This window comes from Monodelphis domestica, chromosome 7, assembly GCF_027887165.1.
Source record: "Monodelphis domestica isolate mMonDom1 chromosome 7, mMonDom1.pri, whole genome shotgun sequence".
In the NCBI taxonomy this organism is placed as follows: domain Eukaryota; kingdom Metazoa; phylum Chordata; class Mammalia; order Didelphimorphia; family Didelphidae; genus Monodelphis; species Monodelphis domestica.
Genome location: NC_077233.1, coordinates 155,085,298 through 155,104,935, shown reverse-complemented (window position 1 = coordinate 155,104,935; position 19,638 = coordinate 155,085,298). Strand labels below are relative to the sequence as shown.

The 19,638-nt window shown below is 40.7% G+C and overlaps 1 protein-coding gene across 3 annotated transcripts in view; it reads left to right on the top strand.

The window, feature by feature from the left end:
• Nucleotides 1-19,638, top strand: part of INVS (inversin) — a 233,030-nt gene that overhangs the window by 151,485 nt on the left and 61,907 nt on the right. For all 3 annotated transcript variants that reach the window (XM_007498992.3, XM_001364441.4, XM_056805897.1), the window contains exons 6-7: nt 1,545-1,725; nt 13,726-13,835. In XM_007498992.3, the coding sequence (XP_007499054.2) occupies nt 1,545-1,725; nt 13,726-13,835 (291 nt within the window). The remainder of the gene's footprint in view (nt 1-1,544; nt 1,726-13,725; nt 13,836-19,638) is intronic.

The following is a 19,638-nucleotide window of genomic DNA, read 5'->3' as shown; positions in this document are numbered from 1 at the left end:
GAGAGGCAGGATAGATTTTCCTGCCTCTGGATCCTCCCAATACTCCAACTACCACTTTCCCTTTGAGATCTGGGTTCACTCCCTAACCCTAATCTTGAGCTAATCCTCCTTATTGGGGAGAGGTATGATTCTCCCCCAAATCTTCAGTCCCCTTGTTTGGTGTCAGAAAGCAGGCAGACCTGGTTTATGTAATAACAATTTAATAGAGAATCACCCAGGAAAGGGGAAATAGGAGGGTTGAGTAAGGAAAGTGGGTAGCAGGAGTCCCTAAAGACTGACAAATTGACCCCCCCAAAAAAATTTCGGAGGGTCCAGGCTCTAAGCCTTGACCCCTCTTCTGGTCAGCTGCTGGTTGTCCCTATTTCTGAGCTCATGTGGTTATTGTTGAAGTTCAGGATAGACTGGGGGGAGAGAGAGGTGGAGAAAATCCTTGGAGAGGATTTCCTCAGTAAATGGCTTCTTTCAAAGTCTAATCTACCATGTTGAGTTGAGCAAAAGATTTCCAGGGATCACTAAGAAGCTGTTGATGTCCAAAGGGAAACCTCCAGCCTTTGAGATCCTCTTGTTAGGCTCTCAGCTAAATGAATGATTTGAAGCTGGCAGTTTCTCAGTTCTCCCAGCTCCTGTTCCCTTTGGAATTCTGGGTCTCTTCCTTTCTGCCCTTCCCCCACTCTCTTTTGCCATTTCTCCTTTCTTGCATATTCCTCTCTTACAGCAGCTAGTGTCAGAAGTGAAAGTTGAACTCAGGGCTTCCTGACTCCAAAGCCATCTCTCTCTCTCTCTCTCTCTCTCTCTCTCTCTCTCTCTCTCTCTCTCTCTCTCTCTCTCTCTCTCTCTCTCTCTCTCTCTCTCCACCCTCCCCTTCTTTGCCCTCCCATCTCTGTCTATCTCTCCACTAAGCCACATTGCCTCTCATGGTGCCATATATACTGACCCTATATTATTTTGTTTTATCATTATCAATGCATGTGTCTTATATGTTTTAACCTGACTCCTTCCTGCCTTTCCAGCTTTTTTACACCTTACTCATATATGGATTCTCTGATCCAGTGGCACTGGCCTCCTTGCTATTCCTCATACAGAAGACTCCATCTCTAGACTCCAGACATTTTCACTGACTGGTTGGGCTGTTCCCCATACTGGGAATTCTCTCCTTCTTCAGATCCACTTCCTAACTTCTTTGGCTTCCTGTAATTCCCATCTAAAATCTGACCTTCTACAAGAAGTCTTTCCCAGTCAGTTTGAATGTTAGTACTTTCTTTCTATTGATGATCTCCAATTTATCCTGTCTATATTTTGTTTGTACAGTTTACTTGTTGAATCCCATTAGTCTATGATACTTAGAAGAAAGCTAGTAGAAGGCTGGGAGGTGGGGGGACAATTATAGCTCTTGTAGTTATAGGTGTCAGTCAATAGTTAGTCAACAGCATTCATTAAGCACCTACTGTGTGTGTGCCAGGCACTGGGCTAAGCAGACAGTCCCCTCTCAGGAGATTTAGCCAGTGTTACAGGGGTTCCTCAAGTCTCTGTTTATTTAAAAACAGGATGCTGCTCCCACTGAATCTTTACTGAACTGGCAGGACTATGAAGGAAGAACGCCTCTGCATTTCGCAGTTGCTGATGGGAATGTGATGGTGGTTGACGTTTTGACCTCCTACGAAAGCTGCAACATAACATCTTATGATAACTTATTTCGGACGCCTCTTCACTGGGCTGCCTTACTTGGTGAGTTTAATAAGAATTAGAGTCACTTTGTGTTGTTCCTTCTCTTCCTCCCAGCCAGCGAAGATCCTGTCCATTGCCATTTTAACATTCTATTTGAGTTCTACTTTCAAATACCCTCATGGCCCAAATCAGGCTGTCCCATAGGCTGAGGCCCCAAATGGGATTTCTTTGAAAGGTTAAAAATACACAGGTACATTTTGAAAAACAATACCAGTTATAGACTAGATTCAGATTTTATACAGGCCAGAGTTGGGGACAGAAGATCTATTTAGTTGAAAAAATTGAGTTTTGACTTCCAGTCAAGATGGTGGCTTAGAAGCAGCAAAAGTTCAGATCTCTGAAAACCCTTCCTTACTGATCACAAACTGAATGCTCCTAGGGGACTGAAATTCAAACTTAACAATATGACAGAGGTGGGGAACCCTCCTTCTGGACTCAAATCAAAAGGTACACCCCCCCAAAAGCCAGAATCCTAGAACACTCGGGTCTAAGGGGAAGGCAGAAGGAAGGTCACAGGACCCCTACACCCCAACCCAGAGTGCTGAGCCCACAGCAGCAGCAGCAGCAAGTACCTCAGGGCCAGCAAAGGTGCTGTTCTGAAGGGCGCACCTTGAAAGCAACCTGGGCTGGTCCCGGGGTGTCCAACACAGACAGCAGGGAAGCATCCTGAGAGAGACGGGGGGAGCCTGTAGCCCAGTGGCTGGGTCCTTTCATCAGAGTCTCACCAGAGGTTTTTGCCTCAGGGCACATCTAGACCAACCCAGTTGAACATAATCCCATCAGAAGCCCTCAAAGCTCAGGGAGGCCAGGACCCCTTCCCCCCTAGAGTACAGGACCTCCGAAAGGACAGGAACCTCGGGGTGGGCAAAGGCACTGGGGTACCTTGCAGACAGTGCTGTGCCAGATTCAGAGCATGGAAGTAAGGCAGCGGAGAAGAAACTGGAGAGAACTGAGAGCAGTAACACCCAAAACACCAGCAGGCATGGGAAGGCAGACCCTGGGCTTCCCCGGGAAGACAGCGCAGCTGCGGAGAATGGACAATTTGCCTGGGGCTAAAGCCTCCAATCATCAGACAGATACACTGAGAGCCAGTCCTCCTCACTCAGATTTCTGACTGGAAAGGGGAGGAAAAAAAAACATAGAGATGGCAAACAGTGCAGAGGTGCAACAGCTTCCAAACACCAAGAACAGCAAGAAGAAGGGGGTGACTTTGGACACATTTTATGGAGCAAAAATACAAAATACAGAGGAGATAGAAGAGGAAACACAAACAAATGCTCCAAAACCTTCCAAAAGAAATGGAAATTCTCCACAAACTCTTGAAGAATTTAAATCTGAAATTATCAAAAAGATGGAAGCCTTCTGGCAGGAAAAATGGGAAACAATGCAAAAGAAACTCAGCAATCTGAGGGACCAAAATATGCAAATGCAGAAACAGCTCGAAGCCTCAAAAAATAGGTCAGACCAAACTGAAAAGGAAAACCAGTCTTTAAAGGTCAGAATCAGGCAACTGGAAGATAATAATCTTGCAAAAGAGCAAGAATTAATAAAGCAAAGAAAAAATTGAGTTTTGTGGAACTACAGTTTGTTGTAAGGTAAAGTGACAGGAATACACGTCCTACAACACATCTTCTCACTCTCGTTTTAAACTCAACATTATTATTTATCTGTTTAACTGAACTGAAAGCTTGAGAACATTGTCATCGTTTCTTGTTGTTCTGTTGTTTCAGTCATGTCTGACTGAAAGATTCTGTGTGGGGTTTTCATGGCAAAGATACTGGAGGTGTTTTGCCATTTCTTTCCTCAACTCATTTTACAGATGAGGATACTGAAGCAGACAGAATTCAGTGATTTGCCCAGGGTCACATAGCTAGTAAGTGTTTGAGATTGGATTTGGACCCAGAAGGATGGGTTTTCCTGACTACAGGCCCCGTGCTTTCTCTGCTGTGCCACCTAGCTGCGCAACATTGTCACCATAATCGTAATTTATTGCTCATACATACACTTATGTGTCCATATACATAATAATAAAAGCTACCATTTATATAATGCCTACTATGTGCCAAGCACCAAGCTTTGCCATTTTTATTTCATTTGATCTTCATAGCAATCCCAGGAGGTAGATATCATTATCCTTATTTTCAATTGTGGAAACTAAAGGAAACAGCAATTAAATTATTTGCCCAAAGACACACAGCCACTGGGTGTCTATGGCTGGATTTGCACTCAGGTCTTCCTTACTCCAGGCCTACTGCAAATCTACCTATCAGCCTCTGAAATACAGAAGGAAAGGAACTGGGTATTTGTTAAGTATCTACTATGTGCCAGGCATTGTGCTGAGTGCCTTAGAAACATTATCTCATCTTATCCTCACACCAACGTTAGGAAGCAGATGCTATTATTATCCCATTTTTATGGTTCAAAAAACAAAGAGAAAGAGGAGAGAAGGGAGGGATTCAGAGATGTTACAAAGGTAAAATCAACAGGTCTTAGTAAAACAGACTGGATATGGTAGGGTGAGAGGCAGTGAGGAATCCAGGATGACTCCTAGACTGGGAGTCTGATGGACTGAGAGGATTGTGCTCCCCTTTAGTGTAAGGGGCTAGAGGAGGAAGAGAAGGCTTGGGGAGAAAGGTAATGAGTGCTGTTTTAGACATGTTTATTTTAAGATTTAAGGCATCCCATGGAAGATGTCTGAAAGCCAATTGGAGATATGAGATTGGTGGTCAGCAGAGAAGTTGGGGCCAGAAAGTAGCTTTGAGAATCACCAACACAGAGAGGATCCTCTAACCCGTGGGGGCTGATGGCTATTACTACAAGTAGAGTAGTTCACAGTTTAGTAGGGAAGGAGAAGAGAAGAGGGCCCAGGACAGAGCCTTGTGGGATCCCCTATAGAGAAAAGGTGAGGTCTGGTGAGGATCTAGCAAAGGAAACTGAGGAGTAGTCTGAGAGGCAGGAGGAGAAGCTAGAGAGAGCGATATGCCAAAAAACCTAGAGAGAAAAGAGTATCAAGAGAAGTGATCAGCAGCATCAGAGAGGTCCAGAAGATTGAGGATTGGGAAATGGTCACTGGACCTGGCAGTTGAGAGGTCCTCATTAACTTTGGGGAGAGCAGTTTAGGTAGAATGATCAGAAGAGAAGCTGGATTAGGAGGTGTTAAAAAGAGAGTGGAAAGAGAAAAGGGAAAGATTCCAAAGTTTAGCTACAAAGGGCAGAAGAGATACAAGACAATAGTTAGTGGGGATGGAAGGATCAAATGAGGGTTTTTAGGATCAAGACGACATGGGCGTGTGTGTAGGCAGAAAATAAGCCAGTAAAACAGAGAGACTGAAAATAAATTACAGAGTGGGGATGACAGGGGGAGCAAATTTGTTGAAGGAAGGAATGAGATCCCTTGAGCAGTAAAGAAGTTGGCCTTGATAAGGAGTAAGGTCACTTCATCATGCCAGCCAAGAGTGAAAGAGGAGATAATGGCGGAAGGCATAGGAATGATAAGGAGATGAGGGAGAAGAAAGAGTCCATGATCAGATAGCAAATAAGTTGTAGAACCAGACTTGGTTGCTCCCTCCCGACCCCAAGCTCCTTCCACTGATTAATGATAGCCTGTCAAGATTTCTCAACATCTTGGTTTCCATTCTTTGGAAACATCTTGAAATGTGATGATGCCAAAACTATACATAGCTTTGCAAATGTGGTTTGGCCAATACAGAATGTATTTCGTTTTATGATTTAAGGGCATCCAGTTGGAGATGTCTGAAAGTAGTGGAGTTATTAATTCCCATAATTAGAATACCCAAATCATATACTATATTTCTTTTTTCTCATACTTCATACTTTCTCATACTGCCTTCTACTTCCTTGCTCATAGAGCCTGTGACTAACTGAACTTCTCTCCCATCTTCTTTCAAGGAGCGGTTCCCAGGCTCTCCCAGCCTATTCATTAATTGATTATTTCAAACCTAAATGTAACTTTTTATTCATGTTAAATTTCATCTTGTTGATTTGGGGCCACAAATATGGTGTAACCAAATCATTTGGAAACAGATTTCTCCTACTATCAATACAATCCATTTCTCTAATGTTGCCAACCCCCCAACTGGTAACAATTCCCTTAACAGGAAATTCAGACCAGATCCATTTTAGGTCTTTTGCCTCTCCTGAAGAGCTTGTTCTCATTCCTACAAGTCCTGTTTCCTGGGAACTGGTTCTGAAACCACCAGTTTATGTCATCATCCCATGCACAGTTACCAAGGATAATACCTTTGGACTATTTACTTGTTCTCTTTCTCTTCTTTGCATTCTGTTTATTTCCCTTATCGTAACTGCAGGAACACAAAGCAAGTTCATGTTAAAATAAACCCCAAATACTTGATAAGAATGTTTTCCTCTTGGGGAAACAGAACAACATAGAATCTTTTGTTGATTTTCCATGGAAATAGAGGAACAAAATAGTCAGTTTCAATAAAAACTTCATCTGTGGAAGGAAAGCATGGGAATAAAACCCAGGCAGATTCTGAACACTGTAATCTATAACAAATTTGGTGGATTATCAAATCTTAAAAGAGATAGAAAAAGCTGTGTGGCCCAGTGGATAGAGTCCTGGGCCTGTAATCAGGAAAACCTGAGTTCAGATTTGACCTCAGCACTTACTAGCCGTGGGACCCTGAGCAAGTCTCTTAACTTCTGTTTGCCTTAATCCAGGGGAGAAGGAAATAGCAAAACACCTTGGCATCTTTGCCAAGAAAACCCCATGGATGAGACTGGCATGCAAGACTCTGTGCAGCCAAGAAGAGTTGGGCATGACTGAATGAACAACAACAAAGGCAGCTCCATGGGTCACTGGAGTGATTTCTTTTTTTCTTTCAGATTTTTGCCTTTCCTCATATTAAAAACCATTAGGCAATAGAACCCTGGTAGCATAGGCAGTGATTTTTTAGAGTGGCAGACTTCTAAATTAAATCGATGAATCAGAGGCTTAGTGAATGGAGTGGTGTAAGTAGAGTCTAAAAGACCCAGGTTTGAATCCTCCTTTCCTTAGAAGCTGTGTGACCCTGAACAAGTCATTTAATTTCTCTTCACCTCATTCTCCTTATCTGGGAAATGAGGATAATTATATTATCCATCAAATAAGGATGTTGTGAGGGCCAAATGACATAAGGTAAGTGACACTGTGGCCAACCTTAAAGAAATACATGAGTACAAGCTACTACTATTATCAATATGTTGTTATAATCTCCATGCACAACATCCTTGCATTTGCTTCTTCCAACAAGGGCTGTTCTAGAGGTGATTTCATCCCAGGGTCAGTGTAGCATTAATGGAATAAAGGCAGAAATGAACATTATTTTGATAGCGATGGCCATTTCCAGAGTACTGCCATATCATTTTTCTAGATTCTTCAACTTGTAAGAAGCTGCCCTCTCTGCGTAAGAGCACCCTTGTCTGCAAGAGCGCATGAGCTTGTCATCTGAGCCTCTCCTTTCCACCAGGCTTCACAAACTAAGAGAAAGCCAATCTCCTCAGACACTGGCTCAGCTTGGCTTCCCCCATCTCCAGGAATTCCTGACAAATGAAGTGTTTGTTTAGGCTCTATAAGTGGAATCTTCTGGATTCCCACAAAGCAGGAGTGGGTCCTGCTTTAAAGATAACTTTGGTCCTTTTAAAGATAACTGAGCAGATAAGGCCCTAAACACTGCCCAGTGAAGTCCCAGATTCCCTTGTCTCACTACTAGTAATAAACAAATCCATCATCTGGAAAGTCACAAATTCACAGAGCTGGAAAGCACCCTAGAAATCATTTTCAACAACCCCTAGTACCTTTGCATGTTACAAATGAGGAAATGGAGACATTAGAGAGCCACAGTGAGATCATATTGCTCTCCTGTGGTAGAACTTTAATTTCTTTTCCATTGCAACATTGTTCTGGGGGGGAAATATTTTTTTTCCTGAAATTCTGAGAACTTTGGGTAGGATTAGCAGGACAACAGGGCATCCTTTTACAGGCAGAAACGACATGGATCGCTGCTTTAAAATCTCCTTTTCTTTTTTGCTGAGGTGAAACCAAAAGCAGTTACCTAGATTATTTCTCTCACCTTTGGGAAAGAAAAAAATTAAGATTCAATTCAATAAACATGTATTAATATATGCCAGGTACTGTCCTAAGCACTGGGGACTTAAATAAGAAAAACAAAGACTGTTCCTTCTCTCCCAGAGCTTACAATCGAATGGACCCATAAGCATTTCCTTGCTTTTAATACTCCCCCCAAAGCTCTTTCTTTCTTTTTGAAATCCTAACCCTGTCTGCCACTACAGGTACCTTAACACCTTTAATCTCATTTTAGAGGCTCAATGCGGTAGCCCAGATGGAGTCAGAGGAACTGGATTCAAATCCTCACTTAGCCACTTGCTAGCAGTATGCTATGCTATGTCAGTCAGTTAATTCCTCTGTACCTCAATTTCCTTATCTCTAAAATGAGGAAATGGAAGGGGGGCAGCTGGTAAGCTCAGTGGATTGAGAGTCAGGCCTAGAGACAGGAGGTCCTGGGTTTAAATCTGGCCTGAGACACTTCCCAGATATGTGACCCTGGGCAAGTCACTTAGCCTCCATTGCCTAGCCCTTACCACTCTTCTGCCTTGGAGCTAATATACAGTATTGGTAAGGGTTTGAAAATAAATAAATAAATAAAATAAAATAAAATGAGGAAATGAACAAGTTTAGTTGGGAAGCACCTGCTTTGTCTTCCCAGGGTAGACAAAAAGTTCATTTCTTCTTTCCCTCTTCCCTTGGCCTATCCTTGTGATGAAGAGAGGTCTCAGTTGTCAACTTTTTAACCCTATTGGAGGATCCTTTCCCCTGGATCAGAGGTGCCTAAGCCTTTATTCAACTCGACTCATTACCCATTTTTTAAATCACTTTCCAGATACTTGACACTACGCTGGGGGTTGTTGCAGACACAAAAACAAAGCCCAAATGGTCCTTGCCCTGGAGCTTACTTTCCACTGGAGGACAATTTTATTCTAAAATATGAAAAGAACTAATCCTAAATGCTACCTCTAAAAACGGGCCTTTCCAACATGGTCAGAACAGCAGGAAAACTCCCTTGCTAAGAAATGTAGTGTGTGCCTTTCTGTAGATAATTTCTGAGCAGGCCCAATGAGCAGGGGGGATCAGAGCCAAGAGCTTCCTGTTGGTCAGGCAGATTTCCCAAGACAGCCAAGCTCTCCTGGCCTTGGATCACTCAGGAGGTAGGGCTTGTGTTAAGGAGAAAGAAGCTAAAGGAAAAAGAAAGATGCCAAAGAAATCAAAGAACAGCTGGAGGAGTTGTAGCTTGTCAGCCATAGCAGCCACTAGGAAAGTGGCAGAAGGGAGAGAGAGCCCTCCTCTAGCCCCCTCAGTCCCTGGGATTCTCGTAGACCCCTTGAAGAGGCCCAAGAGTCAATCTCAGAGGGGGGCAGAGTGAGTAAGAAAGTTGATTATCTTTTTAAAGCCTACTGAGGGACCCCCTCTTCCTGCTGATTGCCAGTTATCTTGGGCACAGCCCTCCTCTTCCTCCTCACCAGGGACCATGAAGACCAATCTCAAATGTCCACTAACAAAAGACTAGAACACAGGGCACAAGCTTAGTCCCAGGAGATTAGATGGGATGGGAGGAGGGGCTCCCTGGATTACTCCCCTTACATTTAAATGGGCATAGTAGGAATGAAGGCATTGATTAAGAGCCTGCCATCTATCTGCCTTTACTGTAAATGGTTTATCACACTTGATCCTCACAACCACCCTGGGAGGTGCTATAATCATCATCCCCATTTTATAGCCAAGGAAACTGAGGCAGACAAAGGTTAAGTGATTTGTCCAGGATCACACAGCTAGTATCTGAGGTCAAATTTGAATTTGGATCTTTCTGTCACCAGACTCACCATTCTGCACACTACGGCGCCACCCAGCAGATGAAAACACATGTCCTTTTTCTCCCCTTGTTCACATGGTATGAATACTTTTAATCAAAACTGGTTTTCCCTTTAAAAAATGTTGAGGATCTTTGGGTTTGCTTTGTTAGGGTGTGGGTAGTCTTACAAATCAGTTGCTTTTCTTTTATCACAAAACAGCTTTGCCATTCCTGGTAGGTCAATAATTACTCGCCTCCTTTTTATTTGTTGTATGTGATACTACCTCCACTGGAGCAAATGGAGTTCCCAGTTATCTTTACCACTGATTACTGTGTTGTACTGGGGTTGGGGGAGTGGGGAGGAATTTCCAAAATGAAAAAGGATGACTGAGAGTGACCTAGACCGAAATCCAAATACTCCCATAATCTATTTCCTCTTATATTTCCACACATTTTAAACCAATAAATTATGTAAATAAATATAACCTATAGCCTTGATATAGCTCTCTAAGGTTTGCAAAGAGCTTTAAATATATTACTGCATTTTATCCTCACAATAACCCTGAGAGGCTAATGAGACTATTATCCCAATTTTTCAGATGAAGAAAGAGGCTGAGAGAGACCTAGAGTCACACAGGAAGTGAGTCCAAATTTGAAGGCAGATCTTCCCTGACTCCAGGTCAGGCACTGTATCCACTGTGCCACTTACCCTCATCTAAAATCTGTCTTAATATGATATGGAGTATATCTTTGGATTCATCAGAGCTATCATGAGATTCCTGAGAAAAGCCTGAAAAGAAAAAAAAAAGAAAATCTTATTTAGTTGAGGCTCAGCAAATTTGAAAATAATGAAAATTCCTCTGGGACTGGGTTGAACTCTGCTTTTAGAACTCTACTTCAGATTTTGAGATGGTATCGTAAAAAGTGTTTATGAAGCAAATCGCGAGTGTAAAGATGCCTACTTTGATGCCTACTTAAGATAGCAGCTGTTCTCAGGCATTTTAGCTTTTCACTTAGACCTCGAGACCTCACTTTACCTTTTTAAGTAAGGCAGCGTCTTCCACTTAGGGTTCTAAGTGCACCACCAAGGGGTTGGAAATGTTTTTCTCTATAGTCATTGTCTAGAACCCCTATTTCCTTCTATTCCACTGTTAGCTGCCAGGTATTGGCATTCCAGGTCCATTTTAACCTGGCAGCATCGATTAGTTCTTACAATGGGTGAGTGAAGTAATTTAACATATATTCTACATAGATTTGGTCCTACTAAATCCAGATAGAAAATATTGACTGCTGGATAAAGTCCCTGTCTCAACTATCAGTGGTCTAAGTCTGGAAGGCTTGCTCCTGACTCATCTGGGCAGTGTTGTTAGATAAGCTGGCTTCAGAACCCCACATGGGCTCTACTCCCAAACATCCACCTAAATGGAAAACTTACATCTAAAATGAAAGAACAAATTATGAAGTGAAGAAATGCTTCTCTGATTACAGCTCTGCTTTCTTTGGGGAGGGTTCCTCTTTTTTTCTTATATCATTATCTCTTTCAGGAATGCTACCAGTCAAGGAGAAGCCACACTAAAAAAGAATCAGGTTCTAGTTGACTAGTTCCTTTTAAATACCCTCTTAGTTCCAACTAATCAGTCAATTCAGTGAGGTTCTTCAAATATTTAGAAGACTGGAACCAATTATAAAACATCTATGCATGATCCAAAGTTCCCCTGGCGATTGTATCAGTTGAGACACCCTACACATGCTCACAAATACTGGGTTTATTGGCCAGTAACCCAAAATTATACAATAATATTATAGAATTATATGATAAATTATTCTAATTTAAACTGACCTTCCTTGAAATTATTGTGAAATTTAGTTATGATGTTAACATCTTTGAATGTTACTCGCCAACTATTCTTTGAATGTTACTCACCAACTACTAGCCATTTAAATGGTTATTTTATACTTATTTTTTGATCAAAGCTTCTGGACTGTAAAATCTGGGGAGAAATGGAAACTATATAACTAGAAATCAATAAGACATTTGACAAGTCTTAAGCTCGGGACATTTGCAGAGTCCCAAGTGTCATATTCAGAGAGAAGAATGAGAATAAAAGTTATTGCTCTTTTTAAAGTCTGTTGAATAGTCTCCTTTTCCTTATCAGTTACCAGTTATCTTAGACACAGTCTTGCCCCATCTCTCTTGCCAGGGACCATGGGGACCAATCAGGAGCCTCTGATTGACACATCTCTCATGATATTCTTGTGAACCAAATGGAGGAATGTGGAGTCCTCTTCCTGATCAGTTACCAGTTATCTTAGATACAGTCTTGCCCCATCTCTCTTGCCAGGGACCATAGGGACCAATCAGGAGCCTCTGATTGACACATCTCTCATGATATACTTGTGAACCAACTAGAGGAATATGGGCTCAATGAAAGTAGGACTTGGGTAGATTCAGACTGTTTTTTAGGAACTAGATCTAAAAAGCATTATTACTATTGATATAGAATACTTTGGGATCTTGTCATTGGCCCCGTTGTATACTGTACTTTAACAGTATTTGAGATGAAGACATGGAGGGCTTATGTCTGTGAGTGATTTAAAGCTAGAATTGGTTTCAAAACAATGATCAAGAATTAAATAGGAAAATCATAAAATATTATGGACCAACACTAATGACATTTAACAGGGATATCTATAAAGTTCTTCATGTAAGTTTTTTTCTTTAAACATTTTCCTTCTGGCTTAGAATCAACACTATGTATTAGTTGACTTATTAAACTTTCTATAACTTTTTAAGGATGCTATCTCATATTCTCATCATGCCAGACTTCTGGTGTTATACTTTTATATTGCATTATCTTCATTTTTTCCAGCTCATGCTTGGTCTCATGACTAATAAATAGTTGAAACAGGATTCTATCACACCAGGGTTCTCTCTTTCCTGACTCTGTATCCGGTACTTTTCTACTAAGCCAAGTGGCCTCTCAATATTTATGCCCCCTAAAATTTAAGTTTAAATTTATTTTTAAATTGAGTTTCAAAATATAAAATAAGAGTTTTTCAACTTTCATTCTATTATTTTATGTTTCTCATAAAATCTAGTTGATCAACTTAAAAATTCCAAATCAGTACATTTTTATGTATGTTTCTAATATTATATTTCCAAGTATCTCATTCTTGTTATGATGGAAAACTAGTGGAGTAATGTGAAAATCCGCCATGTTGTAGAGGTCTTAAGTAGAATGTTAAAAGAAAAGCTAACAAGCCTTAGCTTTGTCCTTTTATTCCTGCAAACACAGTTGGAACACTACCAGAAAATCAATCAAAGGACTTTCCATATAAAGTTTCTAGGATAATAAACTACTTCTGCTCTTTCATATACTACTTGAAGACTAGCTACTCTTCAAGTTAGCAGTCGAATGATGACACCTTCTCTACTAATCCAGTCCTGTCTCAAAGGCCACATATAAAATTCTATCTTGTTTAAACTTGTACTACATTTTCTTGGCTCATCTAACAACCCTAGCTTTAGTAAAAAATTTCAATATGCCTCTCCTTAATGATAATCTTTGAAACAACTACCTTAATGATTAGAGATTTACTATACCAGTCTCTGAGTATGTTATACCCCTAAAAATGAGCTTGCTTTAAAAAATAATAATAAAATTATATAAATGGAACAAATGATCATGTAAAAACTACCATGCAGGTTTTTCTCACATCTCTTCCAATTCAAATAAAGATGGTTTATGCATTTTTACCATCTCTATTCTCTTCTTATTCACATTGTTGTCTTGGTTACTTTGTCATCCTTCTCTTAGTAAGAATGTAATTACAGGCTTTTGTATAAGCCAAATTTGAGGGGGAGGGTGTGTGTGCAGTATACATTTGAACCAATATGCATATTTAAATTCTTTTTTTCAAATCAAGATAATTTTCATTTTTTTAAAAAACATCATCAAGATTTTTTAAAGACAGGTCTTTGTAGAATCTTGATTTTTTAACAAATTACTTTAAAAAACAAACCATTTTAGAATATATATGTATCTATTTATTGAATCTTACTGGTCTGTTATGACAATCACGTCATGGGTTGTTTTTTTTTCCTTTTTTTTAGGTCATGCACAAATTGTCCATCTTCTTTTGGAAAGAAACAAGTTGGGAACCATTCCATCTGATAGTCAAGGAGCAACGCCACTCCATTATGCATCCCAGAGTAATTTTGCAGTAAGATATATTCTTCAAAACAATTATTGCAATCTTTCATTTGTAAGTCACCATCATTCCCAAATGCACATGTCTCTCCTACCCAGAGAGCTATCCTTTGGAACAGAGAATTAAAAAGCAAGGAAAGGTGGGAGTGAGGAGTAAGCAGTACTGAGAGGAACAGTTAGTCAAATAACGGACACTATCAGCTGAGAACAACAGCAGATATGATGTTACAGACAGAGAGAGCCCCCTCACCTGAGCAAAGCAAAGGAGGCGAATTCTCCCACCTCTTGTAACACCCATCCTACACCTAAGACAGGTGATCTGAAATCATTATACCAATCGATCCAGTAACTGTGGTAGTCGTGGGGAGCAGCATCCCCCTTCTTTATGAGGCCACAAACGATGTGTTCTGCTTTGTTGTTCGGAAGTTAATTCTGTCAATTTCAGCCACTACACTTATTTATACTTTTCTTTTATAGCTCAGAAACTTTTAAAGGTGAACTGAAAAATTTGTCAGTCTTGGTAAATGCGTAGGACAACTTAGAGGAAGCAAAATGGAATCAACTAATGATTATCCATACTAACAGAGGAGAGGGGAATCCTGGACCACCCAAATGATGAATAATCCAAAATGTTCTCTCTGGCTTTACAGGGTGTTTCCATGCTTGTCCTCTGCCCATGGGTGTGTTCTGGAAGTTAACTACAAATACAAATAATGAAGCCATACCATAACTGTTGCTCTGTTGGTCTAGAAGGACCTGAAAAATCAGGCAGTTTCTGGGCTTTGCTCATTTTTTCCCCTTTCCCCTTGGGGATAAGCTGCTTTCTGTCGGTGCCAAACCAAGCAGAGATGCCCTCCTTCAGACCTTCCCTTGACCTGGGACTCCTTAATCGTTTGTGTTTCAAAGGTCTTACCAGCTGTGCTGTAGAGTAAGAGAAAATTCAGCCCCAGCTCGTGAGGGAGACAAAGCCTGTAATTAAGCAGAGCAGATGCTGTCAGTAGGATGAGGAGCCCACCTCTCTTCCCCCAACAAAGCAAGTAATTAAGCAGAGTATTGTAGGTGCTGTCAATAAAGAAAGATTTGTTTGGGATAATATGCCCACTGGAGAGTTGATTTTATAATCATGGTACACATTTTCTGAGCACCACAGCTTGAATCTCTTTGCCTCCCTTGAACCCTTTTACCCCATCTAGGGTTTACATCCCCTGGTTTGAAAAATGCCCATCAAGCCACAATTAAACTTTTATCATTTATAAAATGTGCCCAACTGATGAAATCTCTGGCTAGAGGTGCACAGAAAACAACAAAAATGAGCCATTAGTAGTCAATTAAGTGATGTAAATTTGATTTTGTCAAGATTTGACCTTGCTCATTGCCCCCAGAAATGTCCCCCTTGGTCAAAACATCCCCCAAAAGTGGTGTGTTTGTTTTTTAAGCCTACCCCAAAAATTGCATACCTTCTGAAGATCTTACACTGAAGAAAAGAGATTATTTAGAATTATGTTTATACCTCCCCACTAGAATAAAGTCAGAGAATTCTGAAATAGCCATTTTTATGGTTATGAGGTTGAAAAATATTGCATTCCCAAATAACCACCCATCATTACTCAGCAAATACATTAAAACTCCGGATGCAGTTAAGTATCAATTAAGGAAAAGATAAGACATTTTTAGACATCCGTGGGCAAGGAAACACAATACACTCCTTGCAAGCACATAAAACACATAAAATGTATTTACTATGTCATCTTCCAATAAATCCAACCCAGCTTTCTCTTGATCCTTTCTGTATGTAATTGTAGCCACATTCCCTCCAGCCCTGCCCCAAAGGAGAGGTAAGGATTGTCATTAGACATTTGCAGTTTGATTTGGTAGGAAACTGATTCACAGAAGCCTTTTCAATCATTTATAAACTTGCTTTTTGGGTTTTCAGACTTACACCAGGAAATTTACGTAAATAGCTATAGTTCCCCTAATGGTGATTGCCTTCCAGTTGGCATCATTCTTTTGACTTCCCACTGTAAAGGAATCTAAACTACATTTTAGTTCTCTGGACTTTTTTTCTCAAAGAACCTTCCCACTCTCATTTCCCTTTCTACCTTTTCTTCCCTCTGGTAGTCCAAAATGCACATTTTCAGGCTCCACAACTTGGTAAATAACCGAAAACTCTCTTTGCAGTTGATAACTGACTTTTCCTTTTCCCCTTTTCCCCAGGAAGTTATTAATGATAACTTTCTTGGATTCAGAAAGAAAGGAAGTTTTCACTCATCTACTATGTACATTGAGTACACTCTGGAGAGCACCTATAGGGATGGATTCTCCTGGGGTTCAATGAACTCTTTGAGGCTTTCCAGACCGAGCTATTGACCTCCAGAGGCTTGTGGGAGGCTTATGTACACCTGCATTTTAAGATCACTTCAGTGAATAATAGACCAATCTGGAAGGCAGTGAGTGACACTTTTGTCCCTAAAAATAAAAAAGCCAAAGAAAACCATTGTCATTCATAGCCACAATATGGAATGATACCTTTCGTGGCATCCGTGGTAGCTACTGGCGAGTTAACCAGCAAAGTTAGCTCCAATTCCGTGATTATATGAAGTTATAAAGTTGATTTGTTTTTTCCTCCTTCTAAAAGCAGCCCGAATACAACACTGGTGAGAGGAGTCCTACTGTGTATCCTTTTTCTTTTCTGAGAATAGTAACAGCTGTCACTTGTGTAAGGATTTACAAACATTAGCCCATTGTATCCTCAAAACCACCAGAGGAGGTGGAGGCTGTTATTAGCATCCCCATTTGACAGGTGGAGAATATGAGGCTGAGGGAGGTTAAACGATTTGGCCAGCGTCACCCAGAAAACTAGGGTCAGAGGCTGGATTTGTTGTGGGAGAGGTTTGGAGTAAAATCCTGGACCCAGAAGGTTCCCTCGTCAGGAACGACATGCTCCTATGGTTAGCTGAAAAAGGAACTGAGCTTTATTAAATGGAATGTAAGCTGGATTACTCAATTAAATGACTGGGAGGCAGGAGTAGGTGGAACACTGCCTCCCAGAGGAGATGGGGGTTAGGCTACTTAAACCCTCTGGACTATAGTGTCCACAAGACCAGAGAGGAGATGAGATGATGCTTCTGAAGGCATAAAGGATGGCCCCTGGAGTTCAAGTGGTGATCAGACGTGTTAGACACAACCCCATGCTTATCAGAGTAGACCTGGGAGGTGTGTATCTGTGTTCCTAAGAAAGCTGGGAGAGGCCACAAGAGAATGCCCCTTTTGGAAGCCTTTCCTTATCCATTTTCTATTGCTCAGGGTCACCTTCCCTCCACACTACAGGAACGCAAGGGGAAAAGGAATTACTTTTTGACCTGGGATGTCTCTGGGGTTTGGGGTGTCCAGAGGAAGCCCTGCGTCCCATGCCAGATTTGAATTCAGGTCTTCCTCATTCCAGAACTGGCACTCTATCCACTGTCCCCCTTCAGTTCCATGCCTTCTCAGACTATAATTCTTATCTATGCCATCCGATAAATTCTGCCTAAAGGATCCACCAAATTTCCTAATAATTAGAGCGGTAATAGGAGTCGAATGTATAGCTCAGAAAGTTGGAGGATTCTATTTCCCTGCCCTCCCTCACCTCAAGATCTTCAAGCAAAGGTTAGATAACCACCTATAGAATATGTTATCAAGGAAAATCTTGCTAAGGTACAGGTTAGGCAAGATGGAGACTGCTTTATTTAATTCCCATCCACTCTAAATATTTACGAGAGGTTGAGCTCATTAAAGTCTAGGATCTAGATTGCAGTTCTGTTTGGCTTAGAGAATCCATTTATTTTATGGCAATTTATAAATGAATGCTGTGGTAATCCTAAATTGTGCTTCTTGGATTGTGTGTTGAGATGGAAGAGGCTAGAAAAATGATCAATATGCACTTTCTCACTGTCATCAAAATATGATTTTGAGAGACCCAACATTACAAAATATACTGAAGAGGCGGCTGGCAAAATTTTGAATGACTGTCCAGAAAGCTAATTGATCTATAATATAGACATCATAAAGGTAAATCAGTGGGCTCTAGGGCTCACTCTGCCGGGCCCTACTCATAGTGAGCAGTCATGTCCTTAGGGCATGACTAGTTAGGTACACATTCCGTCAGGGTTCTAGGGGTAACCTTAAGGGACTAGGAGATTTTTCTAATATTACTGTACATAAGTCATTTAGTATATTTCCCCCAAAGTCAAAAACCCATCAACATCTCCCCAATGGCAACTGACCAGTTGACCTCTCCTCAATTAACCAATTAATATCAATTGTATTTTATGAAAAGATATTTACTAAGAAATTAAGGCAAGGACAGAAATATGCCCATCATTGCTGCCTGCTAAGCACTTATCTAATTAGATCTAATTACTCCCTAAGTTTCTGAATGCTGCTGATCTCTGGCTGTCTTCTGGTACTTTCCTGGCCACTTCTGTTCTCTAACCCCACTGAGGGGGATGAAGAATGTCCAGAAAGATATATCCATTTGCCGATTATGACTTAGAAGTTTCATTGAGTGTTCAAATATTCTGCCAATTTTGCCTCCTGGCTTGATTGTGACTATCTCCTCTGGGGTAAGACATAGCCTGGCATTTTAATTTATTATAGAATGAAATTCATAATTGCCTAACCCAATCCAAAGGAGCAGGAGCAATCAAAAGGAAGTTATCCAAGAACATCAATTGATTATAATTTATAACTAAAGAGAATGGAATTAAATGAGGGACAACCTGGATAAATCTTCTCAGAAGCCAGCTAGTCCAAGAGAGGCTTCACACCTATGTATCAGCAATACTTCCTTCCAGAGAGTTAGAGGCACTGTACATGGGAAACACCACAGTTACCAAACGTGAAATGGACACATTTTTATTAAAATGATTGGTAACCAATGGGACAATAATTTCAAAGGGATGGCTGGTGGTGGTGAGAGGTATTACCTTATAAATAATGGCAGAGACAACGGAAGCCTGCAGAAAGCTTAGTGTGAGCACCATTTAAGGCTCAGCAAGTCAAGAGTACTCACAGATGAAACTCTCAAGAGAACAAATAGATATAGAATGGAGCAAATTTGCCAGTATTTCCACAGATCTCTATTTTTATCATCAGTGACAATGAAACTACCTCATTTGAATTCTTGATACCTCAGTCTGGAAGAATAGATAGAATTAGCATTAAATAGATTGAAATCAAGAAAAGAATCCAGATGAGACTAAGGACACACTCAAGGAAATCAGAGAGGAGGTAAAAAAAAAAGGGTAAAAAGCATTGAAAGAGAATTTCCCCAAATGCCAAAAGAATGGGGGGGAAAAAAACAGAGAAAAAATGAATTTCTCCCCAAAGGTGGTATCATTAACTGTCAAGTTATAACTTTACCTTCTCAGCTTTTTTTTAAACCCTTATCTTCTGTCTTGGAATCAATACTGTATATTGACCCCAAGGTAGAAGAGGGGTAAGAAGTAGGCAAAGGAGGTTAAGTGACTTGCCCAGGGTCACACAGCTATTCTGAAGCCAAATTTGAATCCAGGACCTCCCATCTCTGGGCCTGGCTCTCAATCCACTGAGCCACCCAGATGCCCCTAGCATTTGAATTTTTTTAAGTCAGATGACACAAAAGTTTTTTGTAAATCCTGTTGTGTACTACCAAATTACTCACAAGAAACATTTTACGTTTGAAATTCTAGTAGTAATGGATGAATATACCTGTTTCTTCACAACCAAACCAGCATTGCACTTTGGTGCTTTTAATTATCTGTTTCCATTTGCTAGGTATGTGGTGGCAAGTTCAAAGT